The sequence below is a fragment of the Mytilus californianus genome, unplaced genomic scaffold, assembly GCF_021869535.1.
Source record: "Mytilus californianus isolate M0D057914Y unplaced genomic scaffold, xbMytCali1.0.p SCAF_3, whole genome shotgun sequence".
In the NCBI taxonomy this organism is placed as follows: Eukaryota; Metazoa; Mollusca; class Bivalvia; order Mytilida; family Mytilidae; genus Mytilus; species Mytilus californianus.
Window position 1 is genome coordinate 121,132,459 of NW_026262679.1, and position 21,415 is coordinate 121,153,873.

Genomic DNA, 21,415 nt, shown 5'->3' on the forward strand with positions numbered 1-21,415 from the left:
CTGCATACTCGGAAGTCGGATTAACGCACTTGTTTTCATATTATTTGTGTATGACTTAGTTGGATTGGTGGCCGTGTCTCTGACATTGTACCACAAGGTTCCATATCACAAAGGGAAGGCTGTAATTGATTTTGGGGGTAATTGCCTCAAAATTTTAGGAATTAGGGGCCAAAAAAGGGGCAAAAAACAAGCATTTTTCTAGTTTCATGACAATAACTTGTGTGTAAGTGTTTGGATATTTCTGAAATTGTACTACAAGGTTCCATATCACAAAGGGAAAGCTGGAATTGAGTTTGGGGGTAATTGCCCGAAACGTTTAGGAATTGGGGGCCAAAAAGGGGCCAAAAATAAGCATTTTTCTAGTTTCCAGACAATAACTTGTGTTCAAGTGTATGGATCTCTCTGAAATTGTACTGCAAGGTACCATACCACAAAGGAAAGGCTGGGATTGAGTTTGGGGGTGATGAATCATAAGGGGGTTCAAAAAATTTGGAGGGGGAATTTTTTTTTTTCTTTTTTTTCCTTTTTTCCTTTTTTTTTTCTTTTAAAATTTTCCATTTTAAGTTGGTTATTTCTGATTAATATTTAAAAGCAAATAATAATGATATGGTAGGAGATACACACCAAACAGGATGTGTAAATCATTATATAATAAGTATTGTGCAATAGCAAGAAATTTTCAATTGCACAGTATTGCACAATTGCAAGAAATCTTCAATTGCACAGTATTGCGCAATAGCAAGAAATCTTCAATTGCACAGTATTGCGCAATAGCAAGAAATATCCAATAGCACAATATTGCGCAATAGCAAGAAATTGTCAATTGTACAGTATTGCACAATAGCAAGAAATATTCAATTGCACAGTATTGTGCAAAAGAAGATACTTCGTATAAATTGCTTATTTCTTGATCAATTTCAATGGGGTTTTATTCTTGAATTCTTGGGGTTCTTTAATATGCTGAATCTAACCTCGTATTAAGTTTTTGGATTTTGGGCCCCGTTTTTAAATTGGTCTACATTGAGGTCCAAAGGGTCCAAAATTTAACTTTGTTTGATTTCATCAAAAATTGAATTATTGGGGTTCTTTGATATGCCGAATCTAACCGTGTATTTAGATTCTTAATTTTTGGTTCCGTTTTCAAATTGGTCTACATTAAGGTCAAAAGGGTCCAAAATTAAACTTAGTTTGATTTTAACAAAAATTGAATTTTTAGGGTACTTTGATATGCTGAATCTAAACATGTATTTAGATTTTTGATTATGGGCCCAGTTTTCAAGTTGGTACAAATCGGGGTCCAAAATTAAACTTTGTTTGATTTCAACAAAAATTGAATATATGGGGTTCTTTGATATGCTGAATCTAACCATGTATTTAGATTTTTGATTTTTGGGCCCCGTTATCAACTTTGTCCACATTGAGGTCAAAAGGGTCCAAAATTAAACTTTGTTTGATTTCATCAAAAATTGAATTCTTGGGGTTCTTTGATATGCTGAATCTAACCATGTATTTAGATTTTTTATTTGTGGACCCGCTATCAAATTGGTTCATATTGAGGTCAAAAGGGTCCAAAATTAAACTTTGTTTGATTTCATCAAAAATTGAATTATTGGGGTTCTTTGATATGCCAAATCTAACCGTGTATTTAGATTTTTAATTTTGGGTCCCGTTTTTAAATTGGTCTACATTAAGGTCCAAAGGGTCCAAAATTAAACTTAGTTTGATTTTAACAAAAATTGAATTCTTGGGGTTCTTTGATATGCTGAATCTAAACATGTGTTTAGATTTTTGATTATGGGCCCAGTTTTCAAGTTGGTCCAAGTTGGGGTCCAAAATTAAACTTTGTTTGATTTCAACAAAAATTGAATATATGGGGTTCTTTGATATGCTGAATCTAAACATGTATTTAGATTTTAGATTTTTGGCCCAGTTTTCAAGTTGGTCCAAATTGGGGTCCAAAATTAAACTTTGTTTGATTTCAACAAAAATTGAATATATAGGGGTTCTTTGATATGCTGAATCTAACCATGTATTTAGATTTTTGATTTTTTGGCCCGTTATCAACTTTTTCCACATTGAGGTCAAAAGGGTCCAAAATTAAACTTTGTTTGATTTCATAAAAAATTGAATTCTTGGGGTTCTTTGATATGCTGAATCTAACCATGTATTTAGATTTTAGATATTGGACCATAATAGGTGAATGTCCAATTTAAAATTTTTAAGTTCTTAGACCACATTCATTCTGTGTCAGAAACCTATGCTGTGTCAAATATTTAATCACAATCCAAATGCAAAGCTGTATCAAGCTTGAATGTTGTGTCCATACTTGCCCCAACTGTTCAGGGTTCGACCTCTGTGGTCGTATCAAGCTGAGCCCTGCGGAGCATTTTATTTAAATTTGAATTTATTCTCTAAAAGAAATGCACTACGAAATAACTGTGTTCTCGGGCCAAATGTCTGATATGACATTGAGAAGTTATTGAACTTTATTCTTTGAAAAAGCGATGGGTGTATCATGTGCTCATGGCGCAGCTGTTTATTCAGTATGGACAAAAAAGGATATTTATCTGATTTCTTGTGAAAAATTAAAGTACATTAAAAGATTTGATAATTTATTAAAAGGTATGACAACACTGTAGGATCTGTTACAACATGTGCAATAAGTGTAATGTTCCATAATATAAGGTACTATTTATTATGTTCATGGTACATGTACTGTAGCACTGTAACTCAAATTGTATCAAAGAAAACACACTTCATTGACTTTTATTATACTTGATTCATATTTTAATAGCCTGATTTAACTCAACATTAATGAAAATGTCTAATGAACAGTTCTTTTGTATTAACTGTACATGCTGGCTTGACTGTCTTGAGTTTCTCATCAAACAAAGAAGACACAAAAAGACTTGGCAGTGTTCTGAACCATGATGAAGTCCTTGCATGATATGAAATGTCATTCAGGCTAATGTGGTCAACATTCTGGTCTCGATGGCAGACTTTTCAAAAACATGTGATATCCCTGTCATTGAATTTGTCAATCTGCAATGCTTTTCTTCTAAGGTGGTCACAGGTGTAAGAACCTTCTTGCAAATTTAATTTAGTCCACCATAATCACGAATTTTACAATCCTTATATACAGACAGAGGAAAACAACTCAAAAAGGGTAAAAAATGTGAAGTTCTGCAACAAGTTCAGGCCTATATTGTGAAAGTTGGCAGGTGTGAGGACAGGATGTATCTACCTTGAAAATTGGAGAAAAAGCTGACACCTGTTTTGGAGTTGTTGTCCTGAAATATCCATAGTTTGAATTTTTGGCTGTTTACTTGGGGTTAAAATGCAAGCTTTGTCTGTTATATTGAAAACTGCTATGAATAGAGAAAATCTGACAGGGCAAAATGTTAAGAATGTTGAGATCTTCCTACTGTCTATTTATGTGAAAACTGTCAGACGACTTCTTATAGCTGTTACCCTTATAATTAACTGACAAATTTTATGATATTTTATTATTTTTGCCTATTATCTTGAAAATTGTAAAAGAGTGAAACTTTATTAGCAAAAATTATCTGTAAGACAAGATCTACAAATAAGGCATCTAGACTGAAATCTATAGTCAACTCGTTATTGGAGTAATTGCCCTTTAATGCTGATTTATACCATTTTTGTCTCGCCTTGACAGAGTCAAAAAGCGAGACATAGGTATGCTGTTTCCGGTGGCGGTGGCAGCGGTGTCGTCAACAATGTATTAGTTTGTGATTAGGTCTAGTTCATGGTGAACCACTAGTGGTAGGTCAATGATATTTGGTATGCAGTTGTATTAGCATTGGCACATCTCATTTCCATGGAGATTATTTGGCCCCGCCCTCTCAGTCAAGGTCTATTGACTTTGAAACTTTTCATAGTTAACATGTATTAGTTTGTGATTAGGTCAATTTATGGGGAACCACTAGTGGTAGGTCAATGATATTTGGTATGCAGTTGTATTAGCATTGGCACATCTTATTACCATGGAGATTATTTAGCCACGCCCCCTCAGTCAAGGTCTATTGACTTTGAAACTTTTCATAGTTAACATGTATTAGTTTGTGATTAGGTCAATTTATGGGGAACCACTATTGGTAGGTCAATTATATTTGGTATGCAGTTGTTTAAGCATGGGCATATCTCATTTCCATGGAGATTATTTGGCTCCGCCCCCTTAGTCATGGTCTATAGACTTTGAAAATTTTGCTAAGTTTACATGTATTAGTTTGTGATTAGGTCAGTTCAAGGGGAACCATTATTGGTATGCCAATGTTAATTGGTGTTCAGTTGTATAAGCATTAGCACATCTCATTTCCATGGAGAATATTTGGCCCGCCCCTTCAGTCATGGTCTATTTACTTTGAAACTTTTGCTTAGTTTACATGTATTAATTTGTGATTAGATCAGTTTAAGATGAACTGCTAATGTTAAGTCATTGATATTTGGTATGCAAATTTATTGGCATTTGCAAGTATCGTTTCCATGGAGATTATATAGCCCCACCTCTGATCATGGTTCATTGACTTTGAAACTTTTACATAGTTTTCAAGTTAATGTTTGTGTTTACAAAATGTAGGTTTGTTTAAAGGGAACGATAATAAGTCAATGGTATTTGGTATGCAGTTGTATTAGCATTGGCACATCTCATTCCATGGAGATTGTTTAGCCATGTACCTTCAGTCATGGTTAATCGACTTTGAATATTTGCATTACTTACATGTTAAAGTATTGCAATTTTAATTTCAACATTTGCATTATCAAAATTACAAAAAGGCGAGACATATCTCTGTGATAACACTTTATTGAATTTTTGCCTATTATCTTGAAAACCAAAATAGATACAAATGTCAAATAGAAACTTTAAAAAACAAAAATGATCAGCATGACAAGATCTATAGATATGTCATTGTCAGTTAACTCTTCATAGAGATATTGCCTTTTCATGATGATTTTTACCAAAAAGTGGTCATTGTGGAATATGCAGGTGAGTGACACAGGCTCTTTAGAGCCTCTAGTTTTTAATAAAACTGAAACAGAATGGTACTTTTATAAGTAAATGTATTTATCTGTTTATTATGTAATAATTACATGAATAAGTTACGACATTGCATTTTATTCTTGTTGTAATTTTTAAACTTTGAACATGTTGAAAATAAGACAAATTGGTCACATTCTGTATTTAAACATTTACTTTTCCAACCCTGTCTTTCTACATGTGACATTTGCATGCAAATTGAGTTCTCTATACTCCCAAGCTATTGATTATGAATCAAGCAAATAGTTGTATAGACTTAACTACAGACTAGGAATATTGATCACAGTATAGCAGGCATTGATTACTGTCATATTGATTGTGTTTGGACAGTTTATATTTTGATAGAATAACCATACAATCATGACAGACCATTAATTAGTGATTGTTTCCTGACTTGTTAAGAAAATTATTGACTGGTTCTACACTCACTAACTTGGTTCTTTGATGGTAGGAGTAGTGGATGATAGTAAACAGATTGAATGATTTATTCTTAACTGAATTTCCAGAAATTTCCGGTGCTTATAAATTTCTGTCATTAGACAAATTTCTTTTTGAATTGTATATATTCATGTGCAAATGTTGTGCATTGTGTAGTATGAAAGATGTGATTTAAGCAATAACATTAAATTCAGGTTTTAAATGACACTACCTTTCTGTTTGAGAAACATCTTTAATTTGATCATCCTGAACATGCATGAAATATTTGACACTGGAGGTTAAGCAACCAACAATCAATCAATCTTTTATTTTATTTGATCTTTTGAATGGCAATCAAGAATGTCAATCTTTGACTAACACATTCATGACATTACCAATTAATTGTTGAAAGTGATCTTGAACATTTTCAGTAAAACAAGTTCATTGGCTATTGCAATGAAGGTGAACTAGTACTAACGGAAAATATCTAGATATCTGTATTCTGGTTTAAGTTTTACGTTCTTTTAATGTACTGTGGATTCATTAATATTCGTTGGATACCAATTTTTGTGGGTACTGGGGAACCACGAATTTAAATGTTTAACAAATTACAAATTTTCTAAAGGAATGTATGCAAACTTTGACATTAAATATCCATGAAAATGCAAGTTTTCCTCAATCCATGAAAATTGGTACCCACGAAAATAAAAGAATCCACGGTACCTTTAAATTTTCATATTTTATTATTTCAAATATTTGAATATCATGAATCATAATCTTTTATTACACTTACTTTACATTACCTATGGTGTCATGGAAAATTGTTCTTTTCATAGTTCTTTTTTTTGCACTTGTCTTACATTGAAAAATATGTTTAAATTTTTATAAAATTTTGACAAAATATTTACTTTGATCTGTTGACAAAAATATAAAGATTTCAAGAAATTCTAACCACACAATTCACTGGAATAATTTCATTGGATATATATAGCAGTTTGACAAACACTGATTTCTCTTTACTTAAAGTATGTGATTAAAACGTTCAGTTGACTTTTAAAGAGTTAACTCCCTTAGATGTTCTGTACCCTCTTAACTCAAAAAGGACTACAGCTGAAAAATTGTACATGCGTATATGTAGAAAGATAGCATGGTTAATGTGATATAAATATAATTATGAACCATGCTTTCTCCTTTTAACCATGATCTAAATATATACTTTGTAACTTAAAATTTTTTGTTTAACACCTCTTATAATAGATATTTGGATGAAATGTAGGTTATTAAGTTAAGTTAAATATTTACATTGTGTTGGTTGGATAAACATTTTCCAAATGCAGACATGTGTTGTTGGCCTTCGTTGCTGTCATATCAAGGAATACCCTCAATCTCCTTAGATTTAGGAAACTAGTACAGAAAAAGATAATAGATGGTCTGTAACAGGTGTGCTGATTATTTATTGTCTCGCATTGACAGAGTCAAAAAGCAAGACATGGAGATTATATAACCCCACCCCCTCATTATGGTTCATTGACTTTGAAACTTTTACATAGTTTATAAGTTAATGTTTGTGTTTAGGTTTGTTTAAAGGGAACAACTTATGAAAAGTCAATGGTATTTGGTATGCAGTTGTATTAACATTGGCACATCTCTTTTCCATGGAGATTGTTTAGCCCTGTACCTTTAGTCATGGTTCATTGACTTTGAATATTTGCATAACTTACATTTTAAAGTATTGCTATTGTAATTTCAACATTTGCATTATCAAAATAACATATATGAGAGACATATCTCTGTTTTAACAGTTTATTTGATTTTTTCAGCATATAAAACTGTGTCAGGTGTAAATGGACCTTTGGTTATCTTGGATGATGTAAAGGTAAGCTATACAAATCAGTCGCATCAAAGGATAAAGGAATAGATATGGTTGAAGTGGACTATTTAGAATCACTGTGGTGTGGCATTTTGAGTAATCTTTTTTGTTGTTGACAAAAAGAATATCTTTTTGTGGAGCCAGGATGTGCATGTGTTTGATTGGTATTTAAACTTCCTGTGGCACCTATTGTATTAATTAGTATGATACTTTTTAACTTCTGTTAAAACCATATATATTTTTGAAAGCAAGATATTTGCACTAAATATGTTAATGGTTTGCAATATGTCATACACATAATCGTGTCTACAGGGTGTAAAGGGAATATATATTGACAGTAACTGACTGCAGATTAATTCCTGTCTATAATATTTTTGTTTTGTTCCAGTTTGCCAAATTTGCAGAAATTGTACATTTAACATTAGCAGATGGAACCGTCAGAAGTGGACAAGTTTTGGAAGTGTCTGGTTCTAAAGCCATTGTTCAGGTAAATTGTCTTAACTCAGGAATCTTTTACATTGAATACAATTCTCTGGTTATGAAACAATTTCTTACATAACCCAAGTCATTTATAAAATTAGGCCTATGGACTAACTGTTAGAAATCCTGTTTCTTATATATACAAACTGAAAATCCCATTTTGTAATATTAAGAGCTTACAAATTTGTTATCAATAAAATATATGAAAAAAACTCAACCTACTGAAGAAATAAATCAATACTTTTCAATCAATGGTATATATTAAGGTTAAAGAATTGTTCATTACAAAAATACAAAACCTTAAGGTCTATTATATAAAAATTCGCAAGGGTTCCACGGAACCCAGTGTCTCGCCTACTTTTGCTGCTAGTCACAGGCTCAACAAAAATGGGGAAAAAATTATTAAAAATTTTCTTATAGATACTATCTTCTGATTGTTATAAGAAGCTTCTGTCCAAGTTTGGTAAAAATTCAGAATGGTTTATGAATCTAACAAATGGTTTAAAAACTTTAACTACAGACTGTATGTAATGTTAACTGGAAGAAAAACTAAGTCCATTTATAAGTAATATACAGAAAAACAGGAAATATATTTTTACAAAATTTCCTTCTAGATACTAGTTTTTGATCATAAACAAGCTTCTATCCAAGTTTGGTACAAATCCAGGATAGTTTAAGGTGAGAGGTACGTAAATGAACGCCTCTAACGGAAAACGGGAAAATTTGCGTTCGTTGTTATGAGAGTTATCCCCCTTACACCAGAAAAATATTTCCAAGATGTCGGAAGATATTCCGCTTCGTCGGAAAAATGGTCAATTCGGTGGAAAAGTATTCAATTCTTCTCATCAAAATATAACAAAAAGTGTAGTTATTGTAAGTGAAATGTCTTGTCCGAGTGAAACATTGCTTCCCTCCCAAGAAAATGAAAGTAACTTGGCATGGCGTGATGGTCGAAGAGTGGTTGAGTTGGGGTTACTAGCTGACCAACTTAAAGCTTGCAAGAACTGCTATGCACCATTATTTTTACACAACTGCTCAAAAGAACAAAGATACGGTCTCAGAAGTATTTTGTATATACCTTGTGGTAGCTGTCCCTACACAAACTTAATAAACACTGGTAAACGGCACAGATCAGAGACTTCAAAAAAGGGAATGTTGATATGGGACGTGAATACAAAATGTAGTATGGGTAAGAATATTAAAAACACTTGCATGTACACACAATAACAAATTAAAGCTCACACTAATACGTTGACTTTTTTATTTTCATTCTAATTTTTGAAGTCGAAGACTCACACTTACAATATTGCATACAAAGTCAAAGAAATAAATTCGTTTCTCAAAAGTAAAACAACTGTCAACGGTTGAAGGTATTCAACTCTTAACAAAAAAGAGGAAATACTCTTTTATATGCTTAATAATTATTATTCTTGATTTGACATTCGTGTTAGACAATCATTTTCTCACACAAATATAAACATTTGGATGTTCATACAAATAAAAAACCGTTGTTTACAGTGCTTTCTTTCACGTCCGCAATATGGTCTATAAATAGAAGTGGAAAGTGCTAGTACCGAGAGTGAAAAAAATAGGATTAAAACAAATAATTTTTACTAAAAATATTGAACAAGAATTTTAAATTGTTGCGTGAAATGAAATTTACAAAATGTAATGTCGGAAATTACTTCCGAAGGGTAATTGAGCAAGAGAAAAGGAAAAGAAAATTGAATGCGAATCGAAATTGGGATGACATTGTGCACGGACAAACGGGAAGTAAAATGGTCTTTCAAAATAAACAAAAATTTATTACAAAAAAGTTTACACGTTTCTTTTAATTCAATTTGAAAGAAATATGATGAATAATGAGTTTCAAGCATGAAAATACGAGAAGGGAAAATTACGATTCCGCTGCACGAAAATTATCCCTTACCGCCGCTTCAAAAATAAAATGATAAGCCAAGTTCATATAGTATACAGAAAATTCAGAAATTTGTGCGTGCATTGATTAATTTATTTTGAAATAGGAAAAGTTATGTCACTAGTTATTGCGATTTCAGTAAAAAATGTATACAAATGTAGCAATTAGAATTTAGAATTAGAGGTTTTATTTTTTTTGCGATACGTATTTTTTAAGTACGAACATTTTATTAAAATGTCTTTCCAATAAACTTAAATTTTATTACATAAATCGGATATTTATGAAAGAAATCTTTGTTTAGCCTATTTAGATGCAGGAATGGGTCCACACCAGACAGTCAATTTCCTTGCTGGCATTAACATCCCCCCAATAGCAGTTAAGAATTTAAAGATAAGAGAAAGAGAAATCGGCAAAACCATAGAAAAATGTGCTGAAATGTCTTGTCAGAAAGCTCTACAAGAAGAAATAGATTTAAGCAGGTAATTCCAAATTTTATATCTATTAAAAATAAGAAGATGTGGTATGATTGACATGCACTAAGACAACTCTCCACGATAGACATAATAGCATAAAAACTAACAACTGCATGTATAAGACCGTAAGGCCTTCAATAATGAGAAAAACCCATATCGAATAGTCAGCCTCAAAAGGCCCCGAAATACTGTTAAACAATTCAAACGAGAAAAACTAACGGTCTGATTTATGTACAAAATAATAGACGAAAAACAAATATGTAACACAGCAACAAACGACAATCACTGAATTACAGGCTTCTGACCTGGGATAAGCACATACAGAAGGTGGCGGGGTTAAACTTGTTTGAAGGCACTTACCCTACCCAAAACTTGGGATAGTGGTGTCTCTAGTTTATAGTAATTAACCAATTTTAGAAAATGTCTTTATGAAAAAATAAATCATTGCAAATGGTGAACATCTAAAATTAAATCTTGAAGTGTCAATGGGTTCAGTATTATGAAAAAATCAAACGAAATTCAGGCTTCTCCTCACAATCAATAATATATATAATGGATCCAGGCATCTCCTTACAATCAATAATATATATAATGGATCCAGGCATCTCCTCACAATCAATAATATATAAAATGGATGATAGTTTATAGATAAATTGAAAACAAAGTTAATCTGATTGCCAGCTTGTAAGATTAAATAAACCTTGTTTATATAAACGGCCCATTAACAAGAATCATATATTTTTAGAGATGAAGATGATCATTCAAATGGAACTTCAATAACAGTTTCTTTTGATGGTGCTTGGCAGAAAAGAGGAAGTGGAAGAAGCTACAGTAGCTTGACAGGTATACCTATATGCACTGGAAAACAATAAATAGCTAAAACAGAGCCCACTCCTCACACCCGAAAAAACGCTTCTTATTTGGTTAATGATTTTTTATGCCTAGAGGCTAGGCAAAGGGGGCATTAAGTGTTACCCTTGACCGTCCTTCCGTCCGTCCCATTTTTGTTTTCACAATCTTCTCACCCACATTTAATAAAAGTAATCCTCAATGTTAAACACAACAATTTGCAGACATGCAGGGTTCAAATTTAGGCAGTGAGCCGCTTACTATTCTAGAGTTATGCCCCCTTTTAAATGGGAAAATTGTAAATGTTTTCGTTTCCCCACTCTTTCTTACGTTTGCCTCATGTAAATTTTATGAATCTCATAAACATTAATGAGAACCACAAATATTTCAAAGCTTTGGGTGGGGGCATTTGTGTACCCAGACAAATTCTTCTTTTCATTTTTGATATATATTTTTCAATAAGAATGCTGTTATAAATTCTTATCGATTTTAAATTAATCTTATAATTATATTGGTAGGTCATGCTACAATGATAGGTGAAAAAACTGGAAAATGTGTGAGTCAAGGAACTAAATCAGCAGACTGCAGAAAATGTATGTATGTGGATGAAAAGGGAGATGGACATCACGATTGTAGGAAAAATCATACTGGAAGTGCAAAGTCGATGGAGTCAAACTTAGCCGTTGAGATGGTGCAGGAGCTGCAGTGCAAAGGATGCAAAGTTTCCTGTATAATAATGGATGACGATACCACTACTCTGGCTAGACTAAAAGAAAACATTAATTCGGACATTGTTAAAAGATCAGACAGAAATCACCAAAGAAAAAATATTGTTAGTGACTTATACCGCTTACATGAAAAACACAAAGGTAAATTGTCAACTAGTACTATAAGCTACTTGACAAAAGATTTAGACTATGCAATAGCCCAAAACAAGAACCGTGCAGAACAATTGAGCCAGAATATTTATTCAATCATTCCCCATTCTTTTGGTGACCATTCTAAATGTGACTTATCGTGGTGTAACTACCATAAAGATCCAGAAAATTACAAACATAAAAGTCTTCCATATGGCAAAAATTTAAACGGAGAGGAAATGTTTGCCGATTTTTCAAAATTGTTTGATACTTACGCAAAGAATTCAGATAAATTAGCTAACTGTGGCAGCTCGCAAGGAAACGAATCCTTAAATCAAATAATCGCGTTAAAGGCACCAAAAGCAAAGCATTTTGGGAGTAGTGAATCCCTTCCTTTCCGAGTATGCGTGGGAGTAATTCAGAAAAACGAAGGTCGTTCTTATATACCACAAGTATATGAAGCTCATAAATTGTCACCTGGAAAATTTACAGTAATGCATACGGCAAAAATAGACAAAAAGCGCAAGCATGACAAAGTAAATGCAAGTACCCGGGAGGCGAAGAGAAAAAGACTTGTCAAAAAGGGAAAATTCAACTTGAATCTAAAGGCCAAAGAAATACGAGAAGGCGTAACATATGCTACCTCTATTTCTGCACCAGCAAAATCGAGTGAGAATGCTGAAGATATTTCACACATTCCTGATCCTGAACCAGAAGTGACGGAAGATCCTATGTCTTTGAAAGACGAAACATTTGTTTACTTTGACCTTGAAACTACAGGGTTCGGTAAGAAATTAATTGTTTTTGTTGTTGGCTTTCTTTTATTATATTGTCAATAGAATCGTTATCCCTTTTCGGCTACAGGTTATTTTCTTATTTATTCAGAATTTAAACAGCCAGATCTTCTTTGATTTGAATCTAAGGTGACTAATCGGAAATTTATAAACAAGCGAGACCAGTCTGTTAACGTAACATGTAGGCATAATATTTTATATTTCGTATTGTCATTCAAAAAGGGACAAAAGACAACTTGGAATAAAATGTGTTGCGTTTCTATACGACCTGAGTATATTACTAGACATCTTTATAGTATCACAGTATATGAAATTTCTTAGTGTTTTTTTTTATATATCAATACTTAGGAGTTTGAATATAGTAATAATATCACATGTCTTTAACATTATGCATACATGTATGCACCTCTGCACGTTTAATAACACTTGTCTCTTCAATAAATCAATTTATCTTATGACTGATTTTATATATATAGTTACAGTATTTAGAAGAAATAAATTAAAAACAAAGAATAAACAGAGAAATTAACTGAAATACAGAAATTCAGAGGAGACTACAAGATGAAAAAAAAACCTTCACAACCGGAATCGCTATCATGTATAACGGGAAACAACAAATGTTTTTTTTTCCTGCATGGGACTGTATGCGTTTCCGTTTGTATTGCTAAGTAATATAAACGATTGTAGTTTGTTACTGTGTGCATCGTAAGATGAATGAAAGGACGGCAATTTTGTAAGTATTAATATCAAAGACTTATTTTGAATTGTTTCTTTTTCAGGTACTGATTGTGATATTATTCAATTAGCTGCAGCATATGACAACCAAAATTATAATTGGTATATGGTACCTGGTCAGCGTATCTCGCCATCTGCTTCTAAAGTAACCGGATTTTCAAAAAGTGGTTTAATTTTGTATAAAAACGGGGAAATAATGCAGACGGACGAAGAAAGTGAAATTTTTAAACAGTTTATTTCTTGGCTTCCCAAAAAATGCATTTTGGTTGGTCACAATTCAAAAATTTTTGATTCCAGAATTTTGACTAAGGCTTTACAAAATTATAATATCATGAAAGATTTTGAATTAAAATGCGGTGGATTTATTGACACCTTATCATTGACTAAAGAACTACTACCAGACAGAAAGACAAATAAGCAGTCATACAACCAGGAATCACTTGTAAAAGATATTGTTGGCATAAATTATGATGCACACAATGCCATTGGCGATGTGCAATCCCTGCAACAGGATCAACACGCTAAAAGTCTCTCCAAGAATTCTAGAAAAACACAGCTTCTCTGTTCAGTACACAGTAAACATGATCAGTAAGCTGCAGCTAACTAAATCTAGACTGGATACATTTAGCAACATGCCATCTACTTTTTGTTCAAAGACAATGCTGAACAAAATTGCCAGATCTGGTTTACGGTTAAACCATCTTATCCTTGCAGGAAATAGAGGAGGTGTTGATGGCATACGCGAATTGCTAACCGAACAGTTTGACGGGAAGCCCCGAGTTACTAAAGACAAGAAGATACTAGACTCGATTTCAGAACACATTATGTCATTGAAAAACTAGAAAAAACATTGTCTGAACGCATATACTTTTGTTATTGTATTACACGTTTAGTTTCTAGACGAAACACATTACAATTTTAAAATATTTGCATCAATTCACAATTTTCACTAAGATTAATTGAACAAAACCACGGATAAGAGAAAAGAGAAATGATAATTTGCATCAAACTTCCAAAATATCTTTTGTGTTGGGTTTTTACCTATCAATTACGTGTATCCCCTTTGCTTTTATAATATTAAACACACCATTTAATTTTAGGATGAAAAATTAAATCAGTACTATTGGGCTCGATGTATGTGTTTATTTTTTTGTGTTGTGTTCATGTGCCATTGAAAACATAATTATCAATACATATATGTGACCTACATCTACGTCGTACGACGGTCCATCGGCACATTGATGACTATTCAATTATTCTGCAACGATCAGGTAAAAGAAATGTTTGTTTTGTTTACTACTGTTTGTCTTTTGTTTTTTTTACAGTTTTTCCGTGCCATTGTCAGTTTGTTTTCGACTTTGGTACATTTCGTTTCCCTTATTGTGCAGCAGCAAATATTTCATGTATTTTCGGGTCGAAAATATAATCAATGAATGTATATCGTCATTATAATCAAAGAGACACCTTGATGTAGCGGTCGTTGTCTTTATTTGACAAGATTTCTATGTTGGTGACGATTCTGCTGATGGAGACTTGACGTTGCGTAATCCTTTTCGGCGACGTCATGTAATTTCTATCTTTTTTCAGTCAGCAACACCTTTTCAACGGCTGATATATAAAAAGAGAGTCCGGTAACCATAGGAAAATTATATATCAATGGAAAGGAAAATTCTATCATAAAAACATTTAATTTTTATAGAAAAATTGTAGGAATGGTTTTAACTGCAGATTAAATTAAGCTTGAAATTTCTTATTTTTTGCGTAAATTTGACGTTATGTCTATGTACTTCATGGTGTTATTCTAACATTTTCAAATGACTGTAACTTTTAAATTAGAACGGTTACCCACTCAAATTTTTCAATTTTTCTGTTTATTTTTAGAAGTTCTACGTGCATACAATTTCTTAAAAAAATCGGTGGACAAGCCATTTACGTACCTGTTACCTTAAGAAAGTTATTAAAATTTTAAAAACTTTAACCACAGAGTGAATGTAATGTTAACTGGCAGAAAAGTCCATTTATAAGTAAAATAGAGAAAACAGGATTTTTTTTTTACAAAATTTACTTCTGGATACTATCTTATGATCATAAACAAGCTTCTATCCAAGTTTAACAGAAATCCAGGATAGTTTAAGAAAGTTATAAAAATTTTAAAAACTTTTAATCACAGAGTGAATATTTGTGGACGCCTGTGTGAAAATTGTTCAAAAATATGTCATCCTTTTTCACCTGAATGGCAGCCACCTTAGTTCCAATTAATCAGGAATATCTGGTTTAAATTTATACATACTGAGGCGGTGTGTCTATACATACCACTTGTAGCTGTGTATCTATGTAAAGCTATTTTTAAAAAAAGAGTAGTTTTTACCCTTTTTACTTACTTATTATTATATTTTGTAGGTATTCGAAGGAACCTCCGGAATTGATGCCAAACATACATTATGTGAATTTACAGGAGATATTCTTAGAACTCCTGTATCAGAAGACATGTTGGGTAAGAATGATACCATTAGAGTACAAAGTTGCTTTACTGAGAAATATATTGATACGGAAAGCTTAACCTTAATAGAGAATTATTTAGTAGTACATGTTTACACTTATTTCTGCCTAGCCGATTAGATGAAATAAGAATTTCAAAGTTGTTAAAAAAAATACAATAGAATAGGGCTCACACTACTTCAGAATCATAGGGAGAAGTGACTTCTCTTTTTGAAACTGAGAGGGAGAAGTGGTGACATTTGAAAGAGAAGTGCTTGTTCGCTCGCGGCACTACACTGTTTGGTTTTTACTATAATACAAAGGGCCATATGTATCTTATTTTTTTATATTGTTCAATTTGTACCTGGGAATACAATAAAAGTAACAGTTCAAATTCAAAGTTGTTTAATTTTATCATATCTAGTTGCACAATCATATTAGTCCTCTAGTTAGAAAAAAAGTTAAATATCTAGCAATAATAAAAAAGATTTTTTTATATCAAAAAGGAAAAGAAAGTTGTTATATCAATTAGAATTCAATTTAAAATGTACTCTGTTATCATGTTTATGAAATTCAGTGTTTCTCATTAAAAAAATATATAAATTTAACACAGTTAAGCTTGGACTTAGTATTCCCAGAGTTGATCAATTTTAATTAATAAATTGAAACAATGCATATACATACCATGGTAATATATACATTAATCAAGTAGATCTAACCAAAAGTATGTTAATGCGCGTGGAATGCGTAATTTTTCCTTTTGGGATCAATATTCCTCTGTCAGCTGTGCCATTCATGTGTCCGTAGTCATTATCGTAAGAATCCGGATTTAGGTCATAGCTGGTCCGGTTCCGATCAGTAGTTTATACACATATTTCAATGGCGGACGAAGAAAAATTTACAAAAATAAACGATGTTTGACACGCTATTTGGAAAGGAATATGACGTTTTTAATGCAATACATGGATAACAAATTTACTTCAGGCAAATTTCATCACGTTTTAATGAAGTAACAAACTTATTTTGCCGAAAGTTAGAATGATTTGATGTACGCTATCGAGTAACAAGAACCGGAAGTGATAAAAAATTGTTTTTATGAAATAACATGCAACCAACTTTAAAATCAATGCTTTAACCACTTTTCTGAAGAAAATAAATCTTTCATGTCCTTGAATTTCTTTACTTTTAAATGAAAAATTGCTGTTCATCGACTTGGTAAAAATTGAATATTCTGATGACAAAAGCAACTGAAAGCGAGTATCGTAAACAACAGGGCGACTAGATTTCGCTTTTGACGATCAGCCAAAGCGAAGTGACGGCCGGGAAAGCGACTTTGTCGCCAAAGTCGCATGGTAGTGTGAGCCCTGAATAGAAGCCATAAAGCTATTTGATATTGTACAAACATTTCTTATGTATATGTATTTCATGTTTTTTTTTTACAGGTCGTGTGTTTAATGGTTCAGGTAAACCTATAGATAGAGGTCCACCAGTATTAGCGGAGGACTTCTTGGATATTCAAGGTAAAAACAAACTGTCTTTTATTAGATATAAACAAAAAGAAAAAGGAAAATTACAGAATATTTGACACTATAGCAGATTTTACATAAAAGTATAATTTGAGAATGCCACTACACATGTTGTATGAAACTAAATTTTTAATAGTTTTTCTGATTACCAAGATAAGAAGAAAAAAAAAAGTCAAAGCCCAATTATTATAATTTTTGAGCCCCCTGCAACAACTTCCAAAGTGTAGTGAATCTGTTTCCCAAGTAAAATTTTATAAATACACAACTTAGGGTATATGAAAAGTAAGTACTATTGGTAAACACCAACTATGAAGAATATTTAGAAACAGACTTAATACATATATTTTAGGACAACCTATCAAGCCCTGGTCTTTATTTTAGGACAACCTATCAATCTGTGGTCTCATATTTATTTTAGGACAACCTATCAATCCCTGGTCTCGTATTTACCCAGAAGAAATGATCCAGACTGGTATATCAGCTATAGATGGTATGAACAGTATTGCCAGAGGACAGAAAATTCCTATCTTCTCAGCTGCTGGTTTACCTCATAATGAAGTAAGATGTTATGGTCAAGGAAAAGTAAATGGGCTGTCTCAGATTTATGTAAAATTTTGCAAAGTTGTCATGCACTTTTCCCAATAATGAATACATACAGTAGTACTTAAAAATCATGAAATTAACAGAAATTGAAAATGTCAAAGCAAGATTAATACATCTGTTAGGCTCATTATATTCATCAATTGAAAAAATACAAAAATATTCCTACATTAAAACAATGTCATAGAATGCATTTAAGGTCAAGCTTTGTCACAGATTTTGTTGATAATTTGCATACAACTTTGGGTTGTTAAAAAATTGAACTGAAAATCGAAAATATAATGCATTTATGTCTTTTATTTTCTGAATTATTATTGATTGATTTCTTTCAAAATTGGTGAATATTTGTATAGAAAGCACATAAAATCAGCAAAAAAAGTTCTTAAATTTGTCATAAAATCATTAAATTTCCAATTTTAAATACATAGATTTTTCTTCTAAAACTATAGTTGTTGATACATACATTTACGTTTTAATAATATAAAATTATCGTATGGGCACCGACCTAGTTTTTGTTGTATTAGCCATTCTGTTACCTAATCGGTAAAAGTGAAAAACATCAAAAATCAATGTTTTACGGCCTACAATGCTACGATTATTTCGACTTTTTGTAGTATTTTTTCACCTATAACACCACATTGAATGATGTATACCTTTAAAAGGAAATCGGTGACCCTATTATTATTTTACATCATTAAAATGGAAATTTATGTACCAACAATATATAGTTTTTTAAGAAAAATATATGTATTTGAAATTGGATATTTGATGATTTTTAAACAAATTTAAGAACATTAGAATTGCCATAAGCCAATGTCAGAAACAGGAAATATTGTATTAATCCAATCATGGTGCTCTAAATAGAGCAGTACAATCATTCATAATCAGGGTTTCCCCTGGGTCAACATTTTTTTCGCCACCTCTTTCGCCAAAACAATATTTTTGTCACCACTCTAAATTTTTTCTCGCCAAGTACATTTTTGTAACATAGATATATTTTTGTTAAGAACTTGTTTCCCTTCTTGCTAACAAAAAAATCAGTTTGCAGCATTATTGTCTCATCTATTATAATTTTACATATCTATTTTATAATCTACATTGAAATATTAAAACGAAATTTCTTAAAGCACTTTTTAAAAGATACTGTAAAATTTGAAATCTCGGAACACGGGATTCATCATCAATCAGTTTATTAGAAACTTTCTGTTAAAGGACAAAGTAAAAGTCAGAGATTTTTCTTACTTTCCAACCCTTTCTTCAGAACAACAGTTTCCTTTTCGGGACCATTGTTAAAAGTAAAAGTTGGGACGTAAAAACACTGTATGCTTAAAAAAGGTCCGCAGCTAAAACGATTGTGAAGTGCTAACATTGAAACCATTATTTTTAACGAAGTTGTAAATGCAATCAGCTGATTATTGATTTAATGTCAAAATCGATATGCGTGACGAGTTCAAGGTGAAATCCGAGTATTGTATGATCAGGGAAAAAGTCGAGAAACCTGAATAAAAAATAACAAGATGGACGAAGTTGAACTGTTTTATTTCTTTTGCCAAATTCTTTCGCCATTCATGGTATTTAATCACCATAATATTTCTTTTTTTTCCCAAAATGCAAAATTGGCAACCCCCAGCGGAAACCCTGTTCATAACTAAATAAACAAGAAAAAAATGATTTTGATAATTGAATATTCAACAATGGAGCAGAAATCAAGAAAAAAAAACCAAAAATACAGTTCAATATAATTATTTTGTCTTATTTTGGGGCATTTCTACTTGGGGAAGGGAAGACAACTCCTACTCCAAAGAAAGTTATAGGAAAACACAAGTTTATGATTACAGATTTTCATTTGATACAGTAATGATTATGACATTCAGCTTGGCTTTCAGTTTAAAATTTAAAGTCGTTAAATCAGCAAACTTCCCTAATTTTAACATGTTTTAGTTGTTTTTTATTATTTTGATGTTTATTTGTTATTATTGCTTTAATAGATTGCTGCACAGATTTGTAGACAGGGTGGTCTTGTCAAAGTTCCAGGGAAAAGTGTATTAGATGATCACGATGACAACTTTGCTATTGTGTTTGCAGCTATGGGTGTAAGTATTATATCTGAAATACAAACTCCTTTCTTTTTTTACTTACTTGATTTTAGCTGAAAATGGTAAAGGAGAGATACGACCAATTGAACTTTCAAGTACTGTGACGATCTAAATATAGAATTATTCTGTGAAGCTTATTTTCAGTCTTAAATGTTGATGTCATTTAATAGAAATAAGAAATAAAGTGACCTTTTACACTATTAGATTTTTTTTCTATTAGAAAACTCCTTTTCATTGATCAATGTCTTTTCAGGTCAATATGGAAACAGCCAGATTTTTCAAACAAGATTTTGAAGAGAATGGTTCTATGGAAAATGTCTGTCTTTTCCTTAACTTGGCCAATGATCCAACGTAAGTACATATAGAGCTGTATTCAAATTAGAACAAACCATTGACCGCACAATAAAGAATTGCAGCATATCATATAACTGTACTGTTTTAAAAAAAGGTAATAAAATCTTGGAAAGTATTCTTTAACAATGTGCTTTGAACTTGTTTGTGTAGTGTATGTGTCCCTTTCGCTCCGAAAATATTTGATAAGTTCACTGTTACATTAATATGGCTCATACTTTTCTAATTAATTACTGATGATAATTTCTAATTTCTGCAATGAAATTTTAAAGCATCGTTAATTAATGAGTAAATTATTTATTACACAGCTACTTGAAAGTTATAAAACAATTAATATTATGAAAAACGAACACACACAAACCTTAAAAATGAAAATAACCCTTTGCTATTTTGATATTTTGACATATAAGTTAAGTTTTGACAACAAAAACTTTTTTGATTGTCAATGTTTGAAAAAGAAGAATTTATGTGGTGAAACAAAATATTTCCTTTAAAAGGGACTGAAGACAGTTTTATGCAATTCCAGAGGAGACAGTTTGTTTCTTGTTTGTTTTTTTATCACAGAAATTCTCATGAAAAAATATTTTCCAGAGATCATGGGATCAGAGCAGAATGATTCAATGGAAATTGTTACTGTTGCCTATAACCAATGCTTGATATTGTCTCTTTTCAGAATTGAACGTATCATCACTCCTAGAATTGCTTTGACAACAGCAGAATTTTTAGCGTACCAGTGTGAGAAACACGTTTTGGTTATTTTAACAGATATGAGCTCATATGCTGATGCTTTGAGAGAGGTTGGTTTCTCTACATTCAGTTTGAACTGACCTTTAATGAAATTAAATGGTTTAATGTTTATTCATTTCATAAAAAATCAAAGAACAAAAAATTAATTTATGTGGATACTTGATA

At 31.8% G+C, this 21,415-nt stretch overlaps 1 protein-coding gene across 1 annotated transcript in view; it reads left to right on the forward strand.

Moving 5' to 3' along the window:
• Positions 1-21,415, forward strand: part of LOC127735984 (V-type proton ATPase subunit B) — a 33,442-nt gene that overhangs the window by 4,960 nt on the left and 7,067 nt on the right. The window contains exons 2-9 of the mRNA XM_052246479.1: positions 7,297-7,352; positions 7,735-7,833; positions 15,853-15,946; positions 17,373-17,450; positions 17,875-18,014; positions 20,045-20,149; positions 20,406-20,503; positions 21,177-21,300. Coding sequence (XP_052102439.1) covers positions 7,297-7,352; positions 7,735-7,833; positions 15,853-15,946; positions 17,373-17,450; positions 17,875-18,014; positions 20,045-20,149; positions 20,406-20,503; positions 21,177-21,300 — 794 coding nt within the window. The remainder of the gene's footprint in view (positions 1-7,296; positions 7,353-7,734; positions 7,834-15,852; positions 15,947-17,372; positions 17,451-17,874; positions 18,015-20,044; positions 20,150-20,405; positions 20,504-21,176; positions 21,301-21,415) is intronic.